The 21440-nt window shown below is 43.5% G+C and overlaps 1 protein-coding gene across 1 annotated transcript; it reads left to right on the forward strand.

Moving 5' to 3' along the window:
- The first annotated feature begins 1102 nt into the window (after positions 1-1102).
- Positions 1103-20992, forward strand: LOC135520047 (centrosomal protein of 85 kDa-like). The gene is given in 18 exon segments (XM_064945362.1): positions 1103-1175; positions 1559-1685; positions 1767-1821; positions 2030-2132; positions 2220-3196; positions 5118-5249; positions 10074-10553; positions 10556-10875; positions 14383-14516; positions 14941-15058; positions 15201-15386; positions 15583-15735; positions 15986-16140; positions 16376-16493; positions 16631-16681; positions 18392-18499; positions 18815-19058; positions 19477-20992. Coding segments are annotated over 13 exon segments (2349 nt in total). The 5' UTR covers positions 1103-1175; positions 1559-1685; positions 1767-1821; positions 2030-2132; positions 2220-3196; positions 5118-5131; the 3' UTR covers positions 19641-20992.
- Positions 20993-21440: the final 448 nt, after the last annotated feature.

Genomic DNA, 21440 nt, shown 5'->3' on the forward strand with positions numbered 1-21440 from the left:
GTGACAGGTCAATTAGACAAATGAAAAAGTTGCAAAGTTCCTTAGAATGTTTTTTATTTTTTTCCAGTGGTGTAAAGTATTTAAGTAAAACATACTTTAAAGTACTACTTAAGTATTTTGGGGGGATATCTGTACTTTACTATTTATATTTTTGACAACTTTTACTTCACTACATTTCTAAAGAAAATTATATAATTTTTACTCCATACATTTACGTTACATTTTAAATGCTTAGCAGGACTGAAAAACATTGATTATCCCGACTGCCTCGAATCTGGTGGACTTGCTAAACACAAATGCTTAATTTGTAAATTATGTCAAAGTGTTTGAGTGCCCCTGTCTTTCCATAAATTAAATAAATCATGAACATTGTACATCTGGTTTGGTTAATATAAGGAATTTGACATTATTTATACATTTGAAACCTAAAGTATATTTTAGCAACTGCATTTACTTTTGATACTTAAGTATATTTAAAACCAAATACTCTGACTTTTACTCAAGTAGTATTTTACTGTGTGACTTTTACTTTTTACTTGAGGGATTTTCTATTAAGGTATACTTTTACTCAAGTATGAAAATTGGATACTTTTTTCCATGTCTGTATTTTTCGATTTATTAACCTAATCTGAGATCGCCAGTGACATTCAGCACTGTTTTCCTGGTGAGATGTATGAAGGAGTGGGGCCTGTGGGACAAAATAATGAATTAATAATAAATGAATCCTGAAATAATTAATTGTTTGTGTTGCGCTGCTTTGCTTTATCTTGGCCAGGTCGCAGTTGTAAATGAGAACTTGTTCTCAACTGGCCTACCTGGTTAAATAAAGGTGATATAAAAATATAAAAAATAAATAAATGGACAATTGTCTCGAAATGGAAAGCACCTGTAGACATTCACTAGTGCTCACTGTTGTATCTACATTATGATATCAGATCAGTGCAGATGAGGAGAGGAAGCTGCTTTCGAGTATTGACTTTTTGAAATAGAGAAGCAAAGAACTCGGCTTTGTGGAAGTCACAGGCGAACCTTGCTGCTTCTGCAATTAACATAACAACCAAAGAGGTAGTGATGGATTTCCCCAAACTTCTTTGCAGCTTCTATTTATTACAGCTGGTGGTCTGTCCTGGTCAGGCAAAGTGTTGAGTTCACAAGCTGGAGACAGGCATCTAAGGGTAAGCGCCCATTCTATGATTGTTCAACTTCTTTCTTAGTGAAATTCTGAATGTGTTATTTAACCCTTGGCAAAGCTTGGTACAGAGGCTTCTTCTACACACTCTGAATAAGGCATAGTAGCCAAAACACGTACGTATGTGGTTTTAATTATGCTTGTGGACATGACAAGATCATAAAGGCATTAACTTGCACCAAAAATGAAGAGTGACATGGTATTTCTTCAAATATGAACATTTGATCATGAATAATCCAAAGACCACCTTCCAAATGTTTGTACACCTGTTTTCACCCAGGCAGCACCCTCTGCCTCTAATTCTATGATCGATTTGTCGTGCCATAAAATGAAACTTCTTTTTTTTCTTCTTCTTCTGTGCATGTCAAGAAGTCAATGCCATGGTTCTGGAGATTGTGTGGAGACTATTGTCACCAGTGCAGTGGAGTCTGTGTCTTTTATCCCTTCTCCTGCTTCTCATAGTATCAATGTTATTATGTGCGATCCGTTCAAAAAGGTAATACTTCTTCCTGTATTATGGCCCTTTATGAGCATTTTTTTTAGGTATTGCTGACAACCTGTCTGCATTTTCCATTAGTAGAAAGACATCCAGGTTGTCATTGGCTGAAATGGGACCGATCTCTGGTGAAAGGGTCAGTGTACAAAATAACTGGGAATGTCCCATTCACCTTACCAATTCATTTACATGACCATTTGCTGTTGTTTGTGGATGTCCTGCTCCAGAAAATAGTAAATAAATAAAAACTTAATGTAAAGCTGGAATTCAAATATATGGAATAATCAAACTGAACTGAAACCAATGGCTCCCTCTGCTGGTACTTATATGATTGCTCATTGCAGCCTCCAGATTCAATTGAGGTCACGACCTCAGAACTAAGGAAGAACATCATTGGACCAGCATCCTCAAAAAGAAAGTCAACCCAGTCCCAAAGAGAACACAGAGGTCAGAGTCAGTTGTTCATCACACTTGCAGTTGGACATGTTTCCCCACATCACACTCAACTCACTGTTTATGTTTCACTCTGTGCAGAGTCTTTCCCAGGGCAGGATACCCCAAGTCCGGTGAAGAAGGCTTTGAGGCAGTTGCCTCCCTTACCTGAGCTGGAGAAGAGCAGTGTCCGACGACACAGCAGCTACACTGGGTCCGTAGTGTACGACGTTGTGGCCACAGAGGTCTGTAATCTATGGCCCACTACAGACAACCAGGCTTCTCAACAACATACAGCAGACTACAGCAACCACCTGGAGGAGGAAGATGAAAAGGGGGAAATTCCGTTCCCTGTCTATGCCAAAGTCAACAAAACCAAAGTTTGCTCGAACTCATCAAGACGTTCACCACTGTATGCCAAAGTGAACAAGACTAGATCCCGGATTGTGAAATCGGAACTACTGTTCTGCAGTGACTGATAATAAGTCAACACTGTGACTTGACATGTCCTCCAAATGCTAAATACTCTACTATGTTTTACGCCAAAAGCTTATTTGAGATAAATACTTCAAATGCCAATCTGATTCATGTAAACGGATGACAAGTGTAATCCAATAGACAAGAGAGTAAAAAGTATCACTCACTCACAGAGCCTAATTCATCAAGTTGTTTTGAACTTTCTGAAATGTTCATATGCGTTTCTTATGTTGTTTCCCAGGCCCACAATGCTGCAAAGACACATGAATGACTTCTGTTGTAATTTACTTGAGTCTCAAGACAACAAATTAAGTTGGTTTGCTCTATGTTCAATAATTCTACTGCATAATCTACCAATTCTATTATAATCAGATCTAGACAAATGGAACGTTCCCATGTCTCCATTCTATTTTAAAATGGGCGGGACTCTGAAGTTGCTAGCAGCTTGTGGTGTTGTTTGAGTCAAATCAGAGACGGTTAGCTAGCTAAACTCTAGAACAGCAGCTCTGGCAAAGGAGAACGATTTCTTGAGAGCGACTGAAATTACACATGTGCTAATCTCGTCACATTTAAGACGTTAATTTTCAAGTATTGCAGAAAAGGTAGGTTTAGGTGACGGAAGTGTTGTTACACTGTCGCCATGGGTTGCTAGCGTTACTGATAGCTAATGTTATGTCATTAACGCAACTTTGTTAGCTAGCTTGTGTTGTTATTTGTATTGAGCTAACGTTAGTTAGCTAATTTGCTAGGCTATGCAGCCGACTAACTTTGAGCTTTTTATTAAACAAACAAGCTAGATAACTAACAAACACAATTGACATGTAAGTTAGCCGTCGACTTTATATTACAGTTGCGTTAGTTAGGTAACAGTAGGTAGCTAGCTATCTCGTTAGTTCAAGTTGGGGTCCGTGGCTATTCTTTCCCCCCGCATTGACGTTAACATTTTAAATGGTTACGGTAGGGTTTAGTGAAAACACGTCCCAAGAATCCCGGATAGCACTGACCGTGTTCGCTTGGTAAACGTTATTTAGCTGACCAATAGCTAACTGGCATAAATTATATCTAGGTAGATGGTTAGCTACACAGATCTCGCTTTCTAACGCAATCAGAGCGAGAATCGTCTGTTTTCCAGTCATGTGGGCTAACTTCAACTGAAATATGGGCTCTTCAGCAGATGCTATTGAGTGTTTCTGATACAACTGTGTAACATTCCCCTCGCCCCCTTGGCTCTTAAATTCAGTTTAGACTCTCTCACACCCCTCCATTAAACCACTCAAGCTCCCGTTATGTAATTTCGAGGTGTTTGTTCTTGCCAGCACAGTTGGTCTGTGCCCAGAAATACTGTTCCTGTGGCCCTACTTTGTGGTCTCTTGAGCAATTGCTGGGTTATTATATAACAAGGGGGAGGGAAGGCTTGTGTTTTATATCTTCCTATACTGTTCTGCAGTTCACATTGCTTTAGAACAATTTGTGCTATTTGTCCGCTCAAGGAGCACGTTCAGCAGGACACAACATTTTGAAACGCTCAGATGTAAATATAGTATGTAGAACATTATGGCATTTCTATCTGCAACTGAAAGTGGCCCAGAATTTCACAGATGTTCCTAATATCACTCCTTTCTTGACGGGTGACATTTATTTTTTTTTAACTATGCAAGCCAGTTAAGAACAAATTCTTATTTACAATGACGGACTAGGAACAGTGGGTTAACTGCCTTGTTCAGGGACAGAACGACAGATTTTTACCTTGGCAGCTCTGAGATTCAATCTAGCAACCTTTCGGTTACTGCCCCAATGCTCTAACCACTAGACTACCTGCCTGACGTGAGTGGAATGACCACCTCACAGAGATACCTGTAGTCTAAAATGACAGGTAAAGCTTACTGTATGCTGGAATGACCACCTCACAGAGATACCTGTAGTCTAAAATGACAGGTAAAGCTTACTGTATGCTTCCCAGTCTAAACAGTTTGCGCCTATATTATGACATTTTGGTCTTTGGCAGGTTTTTTCCCCCAGCTGTTTGTGCACACAGTGTGTTTATTATTATTTTTGTAGCAATTTCAAGTTTTGTAGCCGAAGTCTACGCCCATTTGTTGGTGATTGGTCAACAGTTCTACTCCTAGTAGGAGTGGGAACATGAAGTGTTTGTCAAACCACAAAAAAATATATCTAAGATGTCCTCTGAAAAATCATCCAAATGAATGACAGTTTTCTTGATTTACCTTAGATTAATAAAGACTATTTTGAGTGTTTCTGGCAATGTTGTTGCTACGGTGGCTCAAGTGGGACAAACAACAATATTGCCTTGTTTTTTTTCTTACGCAGGGGTCTTTAGGGAGTATGAGAACACACTCGCTTCGCCTAACCAAGTTCTGCTAGGAGCAAACAGAACCTATTTAGCTATAAGGATGCCTTCAGACTCCATCAAAATGAAGAGGGGGGATACCTGCTTGTCGTGAAATGCTATCAGTGTCACCTTGTGGATGATGGTTGTATTTTTCCCACATGTATGTGTTTCAGCTGGGTTTCCTGACATGGAGTGGCAGACGCCAGCTGTGTCTGAGAAGTTCCAGAGCCGTTTTGGCCGCCGGCCTGGGACAGCGGACAGTGGGGACACGGGGCTAGACGTCACCCCATCTGACAGCACAGAAGGTGAGAACGTTCACTCTTGCTCTACCTTCCTGGCGTGTACTACCATAACACCCATGCTTATTATGCAGCACGTGGTATAGCTCAGTTCTGTTACACTCCCCACACAGCCATACACGGTACACACTGTTCTCTATGTTCACCGTGGTGCGTAATGTTAGTTACACTGCTGAGTGCTGACTAGCTCACAATTTTAATGTCTTAAAGTTAGCTTTTTGTTCAGATCGACCTCTGTGAATGTCAATTTGAAATGCCTTAGTTCCAGAGATGCCAGAATTCATAGAGTTGGAAATCGATTATCAGGTGTATGAGGTGATTGTCAGGTTTATTGGCTTTATCACAAAGCTGTTGTCAGATCAGCGCACATCAAGGTACGTGTTACTCACTGGACTTACATTTAAGTCATTTTGCAGATGCTCTTATCCAGAGCGACATACAGGAACAATTTGGCTGGGGGGATTCAAACCAGTGGCCTTTCAGTGACTGGTCCAACACTCTTAACCGCTAGTCTACCTGCTGCCCTACCTACCATATCAACTGGAGAGCAGTCAATGGGAATGAAAAGGAGAAACCCACAGGCGGTTGCTGTTTCTCTCTGCAACTGTTATGTTTGGAACAAGGGGTCGGGGGTCAGCATCCTCTGTTGTTGAGTACAGCCTATTTATAAGCAGGGTGATGTGCTCAGGAGATTTACAAGGGGTAGATTATATTCCTTACCAGGTGGCTCTGCCAACTTAATTGAGGGATAGGGGGGTTGGAATGCCAGGACTGGACAGCTAAATGGAAACACTGAACCCTTGCCCCCCTTCTTTGCTGAGTGATACATGTAATGCTCACAGATTAGCTGCACCCGACGGGGTTTAAATGAGAACATAATTTGGGAAGTACAAAGACTGGAAGTGAATGTACTGTCTGTATGCCCTATTGAAGGTGAGACTGGTGTGCTTTAGTAGTAGTAGTGTGTGTGTGCGTGCCTGTGGTAAGCCTACTTGTGATTCTATAGTACATTTCCTAATAATTGGGCGTGAGTCCATTAAACTATTGTAATCACGCCATGCCATCTGCATTCACAATTGAACACCTAAAAGGAGAATTGCTTTTAACGAGACATTGCAACTGTCAAGCAAGCTAGTGCAGCTGATTTTCCCCCATGCTGTAACTGATAACAGTGCTTAGCAACATGAGTCTTGACTCCCTTACTGCAGTCTAAACTGTCAAAGGAAGGGGTCAGTGTGGACATAGTGTCGTGTCAGAGAGTTCAAAGGTCAGTCTGACAGGTCATCCTTCATCGGCACTGATGCGTTGTTTTTGGGGGCTCTGGATGAAGTTGTTTGGTCTTTGAATGCCCCTGATTGTATCCTACTATCCAATTGTCTATTTCTATTTATGATAGATGTATGTTTTGGTCACAGTTATTCCGGTACTGCTGGAGTAGCATTTTATATTATATCTTTGCCGAATTAGGTTTTGAGTGAGTTTACAAACCATTACCTGCTGGAGAATTAACTCTCAACTTCAATTCCACATAGGCCTAGTTTGTTCTCCCTCAAAGCGTCAGAGCAGTTTGGACTTGTCCTAGCCAGACAGACTCATGAATCAGTCGAGCCTTGAGGGCACCTGAACGTTTAATTTGAAGAATGTTTTCACTGGAAGAGCCTCTGTCTTTGCCAGTTCCTTCCCGTTGTGTGCTCACTAATTGTTATTTTCCCCTGCCATTGCTAAGCACGTCTCTGTTCAAAATGAGCCGTGTTTTTTGGGGGAGTTTTTTTTAGCCTCCCTCACTGTTTTTAGTCTTGCTTTTGGGGTGTACGCATGTGACGTATGCGGGAAGGTGGGAGAGGGCTAGGTGCTTAAATAAGCAGCCAGCACGGATCACTCTGTAACCTGAGAGTGGGGCTATAAATACCCCTAACCTTTCCTGCTTGTGTCTGTTTGTGTGTGGTTGCTCCGAGCGCTGTACAGGGCAGCCTGGCTTGGTTATTCTCTAGGACAATACTCCCTGCTGTACAAGGCCTTCCTGCCTGCGACACTACACTGCTGTCAGCCTAGAACCTTCGAGCCTCCAGAAAAATGCATTGGAAGGAATTAGGCAACCGCATTAAACATCTTGCAGCTGCAGCTCACCCCTTCCACTGGGCTGTTAAATGTCACAGTTAATAAGACGTTTCTCCCAGTGTCGGAGTGAGTGCCAGGTGAGCAGTGCTGTCTGTTTCTCTTGAAATAGCTGTAATGAAATGGGGCTTGTGTGTGGGGTCTGCTGTCACACAGGCCCAGTTGTTTTTTACTAGTTTACCAGTGCTTTAAACGCTGATGTTTCTTCATTTGAGAACCAATGTGTCTAACGGTTTCCATTTCAAAATATTGCTTTGTAGCCGTTATCACAACATCAAAATGAGGTGCTTCTTTGGTGTGTAGTCTCATGATCTGAGGTTAGGCTATTTGCCTGTCTGTTCTTGTATGTGGTAAGGAGGCTGAAATGGGTTTCTCGGTTCGCGAATGAATGGTCTTTCTGTTGGCAATGAAATAAAATCAAACACGACTGTCTCTAAGGTTTATTTGAATTAGTCGCTGCCCTTTTTAAATGCATTGGGATGGACCAGGAATGACCCCTAAGATGCATGTTCTAGACCTGTTACTTTTAAGTTTGTTTTAAAATTGTTGCAACCCCTATTACTAGCCTTTTCAACCTCTTTTGTATTGTCTGAGATTCCCAAAGATTGGAAATCTGCTGAGTTCATCCCCCTCTTCAAAGGTGGTAACACTCTAGACCCAAACTGCTACAGACCTATATCTATCCTACCCTGTCTTTATAAGGTCTTTGAAAGCCAAGTTAACAAACAGATTACCGACGATTTCGATTCCCTCCGTACCTTCTCCGCTATGCAATCTGGTTTCAGAGCTGGTCATGGGTGCACCTCAGCCACGATCAAGGTTCTAAACGACATCATAACCGCCGTCGATAAGAGATGTTACTGTGCAGCCGTATTCATCGACCTGGCCAAGGCTTTTGACTCTGTCAATCAACACATTCTTATTGGCAGACTCGACAGCCTTGGTTTATCAACTACTTCTCAGACAGAGTCCAGTGTGTCAAATCGGAGGGCCTGTTGTCCAGACCTCTGACAGTCTCTATGGGGGTGCCACAGGGTTCCATCCTCGGGCCGACTCTCTTCTCTGTGTACATCAATGATGTTTCTCTTGCTGCTGGTCATTTTCTGATACCTTTACGCAGACAACACCATTCTGTATACCCTTCTCTGGACACTGTTAACTAACCTCCAGACAAGCTTCATTGCCATACAACTCTCCTTCTGTGGCCTCCAACTGCTCTTAAATGCAAGTAAAACTAAATGCATGCTATTCAACCGATCACTGCTCGCACCTTCTCGCCCGTCCAGCATCACTAATCTGGACGGCTCTGACTTAGAATACGTGGACAACTACAAATACCTAGGTGTCTGGCTAGACTGTAAACTCTCCTTCCAGATTCACATTAAGCATCTCCAATCCAAAATTATATCTAGAATCGGCTTCCTATGTCGCAACAAAGCATCCTTCACTCATGCTGCCAAACATACGCTCGTAAAACTGACCATCCTACTGATCCTCGGCTTCGGTGATGTCATCTATATAATAGCCTCCAACACTCTACTCAACAAACTGGATGCCGTTTATCACAGTGCCATCCTTTTTGTCACCAAAGCCCCATACGCTACCCACCACCATTGCGACCTGTACGCTCTCGCTGGTTGGCCCTCGCTTCATACTCGTTGCCAAACCCACTGGCTACAGGTTATCTACAAGTCTCTGCTCGGTAAAGCCCCGCCTTATCTCAGCTCACTGGTCACCATAGCAGCGCCCACTCGGAGCATGCGCTCCAGCAGGTATATCTCACTGGTCACCCCCAAAGCCAATTCCTCCTTAGGTCGTCTTTCCTTCCAGTTCTCTGCCTCCAATGACTGGAACGAACTGCAAAAATCTCTGAAGCTAGAGACTCGCATCTCCCTCACTAGCTTTAAGCGCCAGCTGTCAGAGCAGCTCACAGACCACTGCACCTGTACATAGATGGGCTGTTTACAGATGGGCTATCTACCTACCTCATCCCCATACTGTATTTATTTATTTATTTATCTTGCTCCTTTGCACCCCAGTATCTCTACTTGCACATTCATCTTCTGCACATCTACCATTCCAGTGTGTAATTGCTATATTGTAATTACTTCGCCACCATGGCCTATTTATTGCCTTAACTCCCTTATCTTACCTCATTTGCACTCACTGTATATAGACTTTTCTTTTGTTCTACTGTGTTATTGACTGTTTTGTTTATTCCATGTGTAACTCTGTTGTAGTAAGTGTCGAATTGCTATGCTTTATCTTGGCCAGGTCGCAGTTGCAAATGAGAACTTGTTCTCAACTAGCCTACCTGGTTAAATAAAGGTGAAATAAATCAAATCAAGTTGAGTTGGCTAAGGTCTACTTACTAGGTCTGTCAGCACTAGCGGTGTCATCTGACAGGCAAAGTCCACCACCCACTGACCCCAGTCACGGTGTTTAGTATGCTTTACATCACCATCTGAAAATAGTGTGGCTGGTATTGGGTAGGTACATCATACCAGCTCTCTGTAATGGAATCTTAAGCCAGAGATTGTTTGGAGAAAGGAAGAGTTGTAGTCTAAGGCCATTCACTGAATTCAATGCCACCCGAGTGGCAGTTTTGTTCACCACTTCCCAGTTAAAGCAATGTACCTTTTATTATTACTGAATGAATGCTTCTGCTTCAAATTCGTAACCAAATCCAACGGTTCCTTTCTTTTACCCCTCCAGATTTCTGCAGTTCCAGCAGCAGCCCCTCGTTCCAGCCCATCCGCAGCCAGATTCCCATCCCCACTGCCCATGTCATGCCTTCCACGGCCGGACCACCGGCCTCCAAGCCCCAACCCTGTTCCCAAGAAGATTCCCAGGCTTCTGCCGAGGCACACAGGCCCTTCTCGGGCTCCCGAACCTCCAGTGGAACCTCCAGCTCGAAGTCGTCCTCCCTCTCCAAATCAGCCTCTTCCCCCAACCTGGACATGGCACAAGACGGCATGGGGGGAGCCAACCCCGCCGGACCCAAGCCAGACTGCTTGAGCCGGTACCGCAGCCTTGTGAACGGACTAGACCACTCTTTGTTCCCCTCGGGGGACCACTCTTGCATGGAAGAGGGCCAGAGGTTCGACATGCCTGCCATGGAGCCCACAATGAACCAATCTGCCCTGCTGGCGGGCTACTGCCCCGACGTCCGACTCAGGCTCCAGATGACCAGCCTGGGGTGACTCCCGAGTGCAGCGGAGAATCCTACAGGGGTGCCATGGAGCACTCGTACAAGGCTCTCCCCGAGACAAGGCCAGGGGTCCCCGGAGCTCCAGACCCCTACAGCCAGAGGAGCAGCCAGCCCGGTGGAACTGTGGCTGGGTCAGCAGGTGTGTACCCCAGCTCTCTGTATCTGCAGACCCAGGCTCTGTTGAGGGAGGCCAAGGCCTATGAACCCATGCTGCAGGAGAGGTGCAGCGAGCTGCTCAGCTGGCAGCAGCAACAGCAGCACAAGCAGCAGCTGGAGAGTCTCCGTGTGCAAGTGGAGCAGATGCAGGTGAGCTGAGCATTTAGACGTAAGAACAGCTAGCGTAAGACTGACCCATTTCACTCTGGAGTACACATGTAGTTAACATTAGACCTGATCACAATTCCCATGTTAGGACAACAGAAAACATTTTAAGTGAGTAAAGTGGTTGAATGTTGCCAGATTTAGAGAAGATGGCTTCCTTTTTTACATTTTTTGTATTTATTTTAGCTTTAATATGGTAGCTTCATCAGTGTAATTGTCTGCATCACTTCCAATCCCCCATATATTTTTTTGCATATACATACTGTCGTGTCATTGGCATCCTTAAAACTTAAGACCTATTTATCAAATAACTCTCTGTAATTATTATTACACGATTAAACTGATTAATCATGTAACTGTAATTTCCTAGGATGACGGGGCACCAAGGAAAATATTCAGATTATAAAGTTATATTTTTCCTAATATAACTTTCAAATATTTTGATATCGGATCACTTAGTCTTCTGATTAATGAATTATTATTTACCTCACGTTAGTCTCATTCCAAATGTCGTAAATTGTTGGTTATCTGCACGAACCCAGTCTTCATCATCCATACATCAGAAATGCATCACACAAGCAAACAAAATAGATATTTTTACAAAGAAATGATAGGGGGATGTGCCCAAGTGGGCTAAACCGGTATGGCGGCTTGTTAGACAGTGATAATTATAACAATTGAAATGCTAATCCTTTGCACATGAACACTCACTCATTCGGGAACAATTGCAATCAATATATTTACGCTCAGTGAGTCGTCGGGGTCTCTGTTGAAAAGTTTGTTTCTGCTGGAGAGTCTGTCCTCTCTCGCTCTCTGTGTGTGTGTGTGAATGACAGTCATTCATGTCATTATAGAATAGATGTTTCGGCTGTTGTCGGTCTTCGCGTTCAATGATACCGAATTCCTAGCTGCAGACTAGTAATTAATATCAAAGACTTGATCTTATTTTGTCGGTATCGATCGTCTAACAGTTTAACCACGTGGTATGGTTAAAAGATTCAGCCATCTACTCAAACTTTAGGTTTATGGTCTCTACTCAAACCTTGGCCCTCTCGTGGTAAGCTAGTCTGCAACCTTTAGCCATCTCGTATGGTCTCCTCTCAAACCTTGGCCCTCTCATTATCGAGGTAAGCTGGTCTGCAATAGAAAACCCGATTGGGGGTGTTATTTGGAAGAGCAGAAAAGGGCCTGTCCCAGGATGCCAGACCATAACTGTGCTCATGGGTGGTCCTCTGATTTAGTTAAACTCCAAAGGGAATTGGAGTTTCCTTCAATAAACAGCCCAAAATCACATTACACAATTTCACAAACAGTATCATCCTCATTCATCTTATACAACAATTAGATGTAAGCCCATATCTGAGGCTATTGTATAAACAGCGTTATGGTAATGTGGCTGTATTGTCTACAATGAGTTTCACAAAATTGTACCAAACGGACCAGTTCGTAGCTGGATTCTTCACCGATCTTTTATATGTTCTCCAGAACATAAATACTGTTCGGACCTCCAGTTCTGTGAGGTGGAAGAAATTCCTTTTATTCTCTCTGAAAACTCTCTCTATATATATATCTCTATATACTGTGGCCATGAGGAGATCATCTCCTCCAGGATTTTACAACCTGAGGTCGCAGCAGCCTGAGTGTAGGAGACAAAGAGGGGGATGGTGCTCACTGTACCCAAAGAGGGCAACGTCATGACAATACACACACACTACCAGTTAGAAGTTTGGACACACTTACTCAGTTTTTTTTTTTTTTTTCTACATTGTAGAATAATAGTGATGACATCAAAATGGAATAACACATGCAATCATGTAGTAACCAAAAAAGTGTTAAAAAATCAAAATATATTTTATATTTGAGTTTCTTCAAAGTAGCCACCTTTTGCCTTCATGACGGCTTTGCACACCCTTGGCATTCTCTCAAACAGCTTCAACTGGAATGCTTTTACAACAGTCTTGAAGAAGTTCCCACATATGCTGAGCACTTGTTGGCTACTTTTCCTTCACTCTGCGGTCCAACTCATCCCAAACCATCTCAATTGGTTTGAGGTCAGGTGATTGTGGAGGCCAGGTCATGTGATGCAGCACTCCATCACTCTCCTCCTTGGTCAAATAGCCCTTACACAGCCTGAAGGTGGGTTGGGCCATTGTCTTGTTGAAAAATGAAATTATAGTCCCACTAAGCACAAACCAGATAGGATGGCATATAGCTGCAGAATGCTGTGGCAGCCATGCTGGTTGTGTTCCTTGAATTCTTAATAAACCACTGACAGTGTCACCAGCAAAGCACCATCACACCTCCTCCTCAATGCTTCACGGTGGGAACCACCCATGCGGAGATCATCCATTCACATACTCTGCATCTCACAAAGACACGGGGGTTGGAACCAAAAATCTCAAATTTTGACCAAAGGACAGATTTCCACTGGTCTAATGCCCAATTCTCGTGCTTCTTGGCCCAAGCAAGTCTCTTCTTTATTATTGGTGTCCTTTAGTAAAAAAATAAAGAGAAACCCTTGAATGATTAGGTGTCAACTTTTGACTGGTAATATATATATATATATATATATCACACACACACACTGGTGTAAAAATCCTTTAAAGTACTACTTAAGTAGTTAGCTTTTTGGGGTGTCTGTAGTTCTGTACTTTACTATTTATATCTTTCACTACTTTTACTTCACTACATTCTTAAAGAAAATTGTGCTTTTTACTCCAAACATTTTCCCTGACACCTAAAAGTACTTGTTACATTTCGACAGGAAATGGTCAAATTCACGCACTTATCAAGAGAACATCCCTGTTTATCCCTACTCCCTCTGATCTGGCAAACTCACTAAACACATGTTTTCTTTGTAAATTAATGTGTTGTGCCCCTGGCTATCCATTAAAAAAAGAATTGTGCTATCTGGTTTACATAATATAAGGAATATTGAAATTAATACTTTTACTTTTGATACTTAAGTATATTTAGAACCAAATACTTTTACTCAAGTAGTACTGGGTGACTTTTACTTGAGTCATTTTCTATAAAGGAATCTTTACTTTTACTACAGTGACTTGTGTACTTTTTCCACGTTTGTGTGTATTTATTACCCTACCACCCCTGCCCCAACTGGAGCAAATTAGTGAACAACAACGCTTAGACCCTGTATTTCCAGCTTATACATACTATATATATTTTATGGACACGCTAATTCTATTTTGCTTGCTTTTAGTCCTGGCCTTCCTCTCCCATCTAGTTCTGATGTCCGTCTGGTTTGATTTCTATTTGCCATATCTTTCAAACTGCTCTTTCCAAAAAGTTCTTAACCTATATACGTTTTACAGGCACAGTTTGTTTTACATTTTAGTTATCTTGCTATTAGTTGTTATTAGTCACTACCTTCAGCTACATTCAAACCCTCCTTGGTTATAAGGCTGTTGGGTATTCTTTATAGTTGAGTCGGACATCGTACATGTCCAATACATTGTGTGTGTGTGTGTGCAGATGATGACTGCTGGAGTGGGCCAGTACCCTGCTCTCTACTCCACCCCCTCCATGCCACCAGAGACCAGGAAGTGGGAGGCTGCGATCAAAGCCAACGAGAGCATTCTGAAGGAGAAGGAGCTCGTCATCGAGAGGTACACGCCTATTACTTCAGATTGTAAAGGTTAACCAAACTCACTTCGGCCTTGCTTGAACAAAATAATCAGGTGCGCGATTGCTGGATAATCCCAAGAAAGTATTCCTTACCCCAGGACACTGCAACTGGTGACTATCCAGGAAAAAAAGAAAAGTGCCTGCGTTGATCTGTCTTTTGGGGGGGGTGACAAATGGGCCAATGTTCTGGCATAGCGCGCCTTTATCACAGCCTTGGGCAGACTGAAAGTAATCTCTGATCCATGAAGGCTCTCCTTTAAAGTGTCCTGGGGTGAGGGATATCTAATAACCTACCTGGGGAAAAACAAATATTTTCTATACACTTCCAGCGGGCTGTGTCAGGGGAAGTGTGTGTGGCATCTGACCATGTCACTGGTGTTTTACTCTGGGCTGTGTTGTGTGTAGACAGAAGCAGCAGATGTCCCAGCTGGAGCAGCGGCTGCGGGAGAGCGAGCTGCAGGTCCACGGCGCCCTGCTCGGCCGCGGCGCTCCGTACAGCGATATGTGTCTGCTCCGACTGCAGGTGAGCGAGCGGAGCACACTCGCACATCCTTCTACATTTTGTAATTTAGCAGACTCTCTTATCCAGAGCCCCACACACACTTCATGGAGCTGAAACTGCATGACCATGGATGACCTCGAAGTCTTTCCTATGTGCCTTCCAGGAGGCTCAGAGGGAGAATGCCTTCCTGCGGGCCCAGTTTGCAGAGCGCGGTGACTGCGCCGCCCAGGAGAAGGCGGAGGCAGAGCGCCGCCTCGGTGCCGTGGAGGCGGAGACGCGGCGCCTGAACGATGCGCTGAGGGAGACCAGCGAGAGGCACGCCGAGGAGCTGAAGAAGCAGGAGGAGAGGGTGAGAAGTCAGGCCACAACATCACACTGCTACATTGATAGTCCAGTTGCTAATTACATAAACTGATTCCCTTTTCGAATTGCATAACGTCAGTTATTTCATGTGACTTAGTAACTAGGTGTCATGTTGCAGTCAGGGAATTTTTCTATTTATAAAAAGTGACCGTTATTCCATACTTAACGTTGCGCGTGTGTAGATTCGCAGCCGGGACAAGCACATCAACAGCCTGAAGAAGAAGTGCCAGAAGGAGGCAGAGCAGAACCGAGAGAAGCAGCAGCGCATTGAGACTCTGGAGCGCTACCTCGCTGACCTGCCCACTATGGAGGACTATCAGGGCCAGAGCAAACAGGTCAAAACCAGCACAGACTGCATTAAACACACACATACCTTCATCTCACTCAACACAACTACGTCCTACCTCATCAAAATGACTGGGTGTTTATGGTCACGTTCCAGGTCGTCTTTTTATTGCCATCTGGCGAATATTTTTTATTTATTTTTTTCCACAGTCTCAGGAGTCTCATTAATAAGATGTATAAATCGTCTGATTTGCCACACGCGAGCGGGCCGTCAGTTTAGTGCTGATGTGTGTGTTTTAGCTGTCGGAGGCGGAGCAGCGGGCGTCCCAGCTGCAGGGCCGGGTCAGAGAGCTGGAGGTGTGTCTGGAGGAGGGTCGCTCACACACCCGGGAGAAGGACACCCAGCTGGAGGAGCAGAGACGCAGGGAGAGGGAGCTGCTCACCACTGTCACCAGGTACACACACACACACCAATCTAAACTCGACGCTATGGTTAGAAAAAAGCAAACTCTCTGAGCTATCCAACCAGGGCCAAATATTTTACTACCACACACACAGCTTTACACACATTCTGAAATGATTGCATTCCAGGTGTGCATGCACACTTATTTTTAACATGCACGCCTACTCGTGTAACCTACGCTGTTTGTATAATGACCCGTTTTGGTCATTTGTTTTTGTGTGTGTCAGTTTACAAGAGCGGGTGCAGGAGGGCCTGGAGGACGGGGCAAGGTTACCCTCCCTGGATGTGGAAATACTCAGAGGGGAGAACAGCAGCCTGAGAGAAGAACAGCAGAGACTTAAAAAGGTCAGTCTTTTCATCTTGTTTCTTCCTTACATTGACATTTTCACCCAGTACATTACATTGTGAAATGTTTCTCTGCTTTTTGTGGTTGTCGTCTCGTGCTGGTTCTAAAACGTTCCCGTTCTTCTCTTCTTCTCCAGGTTCTAGAGAAGCAGCTGAGGGTGATGGAGAAACTGGGCGCCCAGATCGTAGTACGTGATATGAATTCAATCAGTTCACACCTCGGATGATACAGTGGGGCAAAAAAGTATTTAGTCAGCTACCAATTGTGCAAGTTCTCCCACTTAAAAATATGAGAGGCCTGTAATTTTCATCATAGGTACACTTCAACTATGACAGACAAAATGAGTGGAAAAAATCCAGAAAATCACATTGTAGGATTTTGTATGAATTTATTTGCAAATTATGGTGGAAAATAAGTATTTGGTCACCTACAAACAAGCAAGGTTTCTGGCTCTCACAGACCTGTAACTTCTTCTTTAAGAGGCTCCTCTGTCCTCCACTCGTTACCTGTATTAATGGCACCTGTTTGAACTTGTTATCAGTATAAAAGACACCTGTCCACAACCTCAAACAGTCACATTCCAAACTCCACTGTGGCCAAGACCAAAGAGCTGTCAAAGGACACCAGAAACAAAATTGTAGACCTGCACCAGGCTGGGAAGACTGAATCTGCAATAGGTAAGCAGCTTGGTTTGAAGAAATCAACTGTGGGAGCAATTATTAGGAAATGGAAGACATACAAGACCACTGATAATCTCCCTCGATCTGGGGCTCCACGCAAGATCTCACCCCGTGGGGTCAAAATGATCACAAGTACAGTGAGCAAAAATCCCAGAACCACATGGGGGGACCTAGTGAATGACCCGCAGAGAGCTGGGACCAAAGTAACAAAGCCTACCATCAGTAACACACTACGCCGCCAGGGACTCAAATCCTGCAGTGCCAGACGTGTCCTCCTGCTTAAGCCAGTACATGTCCAGGCCCGTCTGAAGTTAGAGAGCATTTGGATGATCCAGAAGAAGATTGGGAGAATGTCATATGGTAAGATGAAACCAAAATAGAACTTTTTGGTAAAAATTCAGCTCGTCGTGTTTGGAGGACAAAGAATGCTGAGTTGCATCCAAAGAACACCATACCTACTGTGAAGCATGGGGGTGGAAACATCATGCTTTGGGGCTGTTTTTCTGCAACGGGACCAGGACGACTGATCCGTGTAAAGGAAAGAATGAATGGGGCCATGTATCATGAGATTTTGAGTGAAAACCTCCTTCCATCAGCAAGGGCATTGAAGATGAAACGTGGCTGGGTCTTTCAGCATGACAATGATCCCAAACACACCGCCCGGGCAACGAAGGAGTGGCTTCGTAAGAAGCATTTCAAGGTCCTGGAGTGGCCTAGCCAGTCTCCAGATCTCAACCCCATAGAAAATCTTTGGAGAGAGTTGAAAGTCCGTGTTGCCCAGCAACAGCCCCAAAACATCACTGCTCTAGAGGAGATCTGCATGGAGGAATGGGACAAAATACCAGCAACAGTGTGTGAAAACCCTGTGAAGACTTACAGAAAAAGTTTGACCTCTGTCATTGCCAACAAAGGGTATATAACAAAGTATTGAGATACACTTTTGTTATTGACCAAATACTTATTTTCCACCATAATTTGCAAATAAATTCATCAAAAATCCTACAATGTGGTTTTCTGAATTTTTTTCTTCTCATTTTGTCTGTCATAGTTGAAGTGTACCTATGATGAAAATTACTGGCCTCCCTCATCATTTTAAGTGGGAGAACTTGCACAATTGGTGGCTGACTAAATACTTTTTTGCCCCACTGTATCTCTGAGTAACCAAATGAACTTAGTAGCCATGCCTAACCCATGTCCAACCTCTGACCTGTCTGTAGACCCTGGAGGAGCAGGTGTCTCAGGAGGAGAGCAGCTCCCATGCTATGAGAGAGGAGGTTTGTTCTAAAGAGCAGGGGCTGCTCCAGCTCCGCACAGCCATGAAGGAGGTGAGATGGTAGGACAGGGCTACACGGCTACTGGAAATAATGCTCTATTCCATGTTCTGATGGGGAATCCTCTTGAGAGCCCCAGAGTTCATGTTCTGTCCTAATGCATAAAATGATGAACTGGACAGTAGGTTCAATTTCAATAGTTATTCATTAATCATGACATTTTGGAGTGCTGGAACTGTCCATTGTATTTTACATGGAGTATCTATGACGATTCTCCAGCACCCAACAATTTTAGGTGTAGAAACACTTGAGTTGAATATGTTGCCTATTTCTGTCATTATTAACAGTGTTTTCTCTGCGTATTCCCAGCTGTCGGCCCAGAACCAGGAACTAATGGAGCAGAACCTGACCCTCCATGAGCGTCTGGAGGACTCGGAGAGGGTGAACCTGGACAGGACGTCGTCCTCGCTGCGGCCGGCCGGGGCCCGCCTTACCCAGCGTCTCCACGGGGAGATGGCCTCGTGCCTCTGCGACCTGCGCTCCCTCTGCAACGTCCTGACCCAGCGGTCACAGGGCCGAGACCCCAACCTCTCGCTGCTGCTTGGCATTACATGTGAGTGAGGGTTTAGTAGCATTAAAAGAAGGCTGCCGCTATTTTTCACTTAATCCTGAAATGCTGATCAGTTGTAGCTTGAGCAATGGTAAAAGATGAATGTTTGATCAATTTAAGTATTGTCGCCCTACGTCATACTTCCAGGTCTGTCACTTATCTTTTGAATGGGCTTGATGATTGTATCATCAATTTCCTGAAAGTGTTTGGTTGTTTAAGGTGTGTGTGTTTTTTTGGGGGGTTGATGAATTTACTTCAGCCAGATGACTTATGTTCCTGTGCTGGAAACCATATGCTCAACATTTTTGCCCGTTGAAGACCATTCAAAAAGCCTAAAGTTAAAAAACGACAAGGCTCCATTCTGAAGAGAAGAAAAAAATTACTTTCATAGTGTGTAGTAACTGTTTCTTCTTCACCCCAGCTCCCCCGCCCATGGCAGAGCAGGTGGAGGATTGGCTGAGTCCTGAGGTCCTCCAGAGGAAGTTGACTGAAGCCCAGCAGCTGCGTCGTGACGTGGAAGAGCTCCGCACCACCGTCTCAGACCGCTATGCCCAGGACATGGGAGAGAACTGCATTACCCAGTAGCCCCAGCTGCTAGCCTGTCTCTAAAACAGACTGAACCATCAGGCTAATTGGTTTAGGCTTCCATGTTGGCCTTGCTTCTTCCATACTCCATTGAGTATGAAATGGAATCTCATGTTGGCCCGTTGGGGACGGAATCCTTGATCAGGTCATGCATTTCAGTCAAAGGGCTTATGGTGAAAGAGCTGTACTCAAACCAGTGTGTTTTTTGTTTTTATCAATGTTTTACTGATACATTTGTTTCTTTGTGTTGTCAGAGGCCCTCCCTTCTATTTATGACACACATGGATGGGGTTGTTGTCTTTTTCAATAAATAACACTATTTTATTATTTAAATCTTCCCTCTGGGGAAATAATGTTGGATGTGGTTGACAATCAACTGAAAATATTTAAATCTGTTTTTGAGTGATTCAACAGGAAATGTTACTAACCCACATTTTTTTTTATTTTAATGGCGTATTTGTAGCATCTGACTGGCATGTGGGTGGCTTTTAACAGTGGTAGGGCTAATACTGAATAGACATTCTGTCAGCCTTTATAACAGAGATACTGTTCAGAGACCTCTGTCCCGTCTGTAAATTATGATTTTATTTTAATGTTAGCAGATGTTTCTCTCAGGTAGTGGGCTTCCTTTGATGTTCAATCGTGCCTGTCTGTGCTTTTGCTGCCATCACCATGCAAGCCAATATACTCCCAGGCAAATTTGCTAGTGGCTTTCTTTCTCTCAACTTTACTTATTTTTGGTGTTTCAGCCGACAGAGCAACTCAATACATTCCTTAAACATTGCTTCATGGGTTGTCCTCGAAGATATGTCAAAGCTAGTTATGGGGGATAATGGTCTGTGACAATGTGGACTGAAGCCATTTTTACACACTCAACAGTATTTGTGGGACTGGTTGTTATGGGTCTGTTTACTCTTGTGGAGCAACATACTGTAATCTAACAGGTGAGTGCCTGTGCCTACTTTGTCCTGATACACTGTTCACTTTGGTGCCCTCAACTGTACTAGCAAAATGCTATCTAATAGCAAGAAATGTTTGGTTTCAAATGAATAACATAACTAATGGTTGTCAGAATTTTGTCATCAAAAAAATGGGACATGACTGACCACTAACTTTATTCTAGTTTGTTTCAGTGGTCGAAGAGCAAAAGGAGTTCATTTATTGCTGGGATGTCACATCAAATGCTTTCCTTCAGTTGACGAACATCATGACACTAACTTGGGACAGACTTGTCTAGATGAGACAGTTCTCATTTGAGCTTGAACAAAGTTAGACAACTTGCCTTATGTCATATTTTTATATTGAATTTATCCTTAATTGTATTTACACTGAAATAAAGTTTGTTTTCAATAAGTTGGCTTGGCGATCTCCACATAGTGAATAGTAATTTACTGGTTTTAAAATCTTTCCATTTTAAAAGGTAGTCAGCGACTATAACGTAGCTGCAGTGGATACATTTTCCACAGCAACTAAGATCATTGGTGCGCCAGGCTGAACGTCTGCTGTTTTGATCCCTTGGCTACGAAAAAAGAGCGTGAAGAGAGCCCATGCCCATGTGCAGATACTGTGTGACAGAGCAAAGTCTTGCATCTTGCTCATTGCAATATCTGCGGTGTTGCTCGTGCACCATTATTTTGTTATCTCTACCTTGTAAGCAGTCATGGTTCAAGGTGAATTATCAGCATCAATAATTATTGCAAGTATTCCTTTGGAAATTATGATTTTTCCCATGTCATGATGATCCTGAAGAGGATAGTTCTGTATGTAAGTGTTGGCACCCCCTAGTGTGGCATCCCTATG

The sequence above is a fragment of the Oncorhynchus masou genome, chromosome 29 (genome assembly GCF_036934945.1).
Source record: "Oncorhynchus masou masou isolate Uvic2021 chromosome 29, UVic_Omas_1.1, whole genome shotgun sequence".
Lineage (NCBI taxonomy): Eukaryota > Metazoa > Chordata > Actinopteri > Salmoniformes > Salmonidae > Oncorhynchus > Oncorhynchus masou.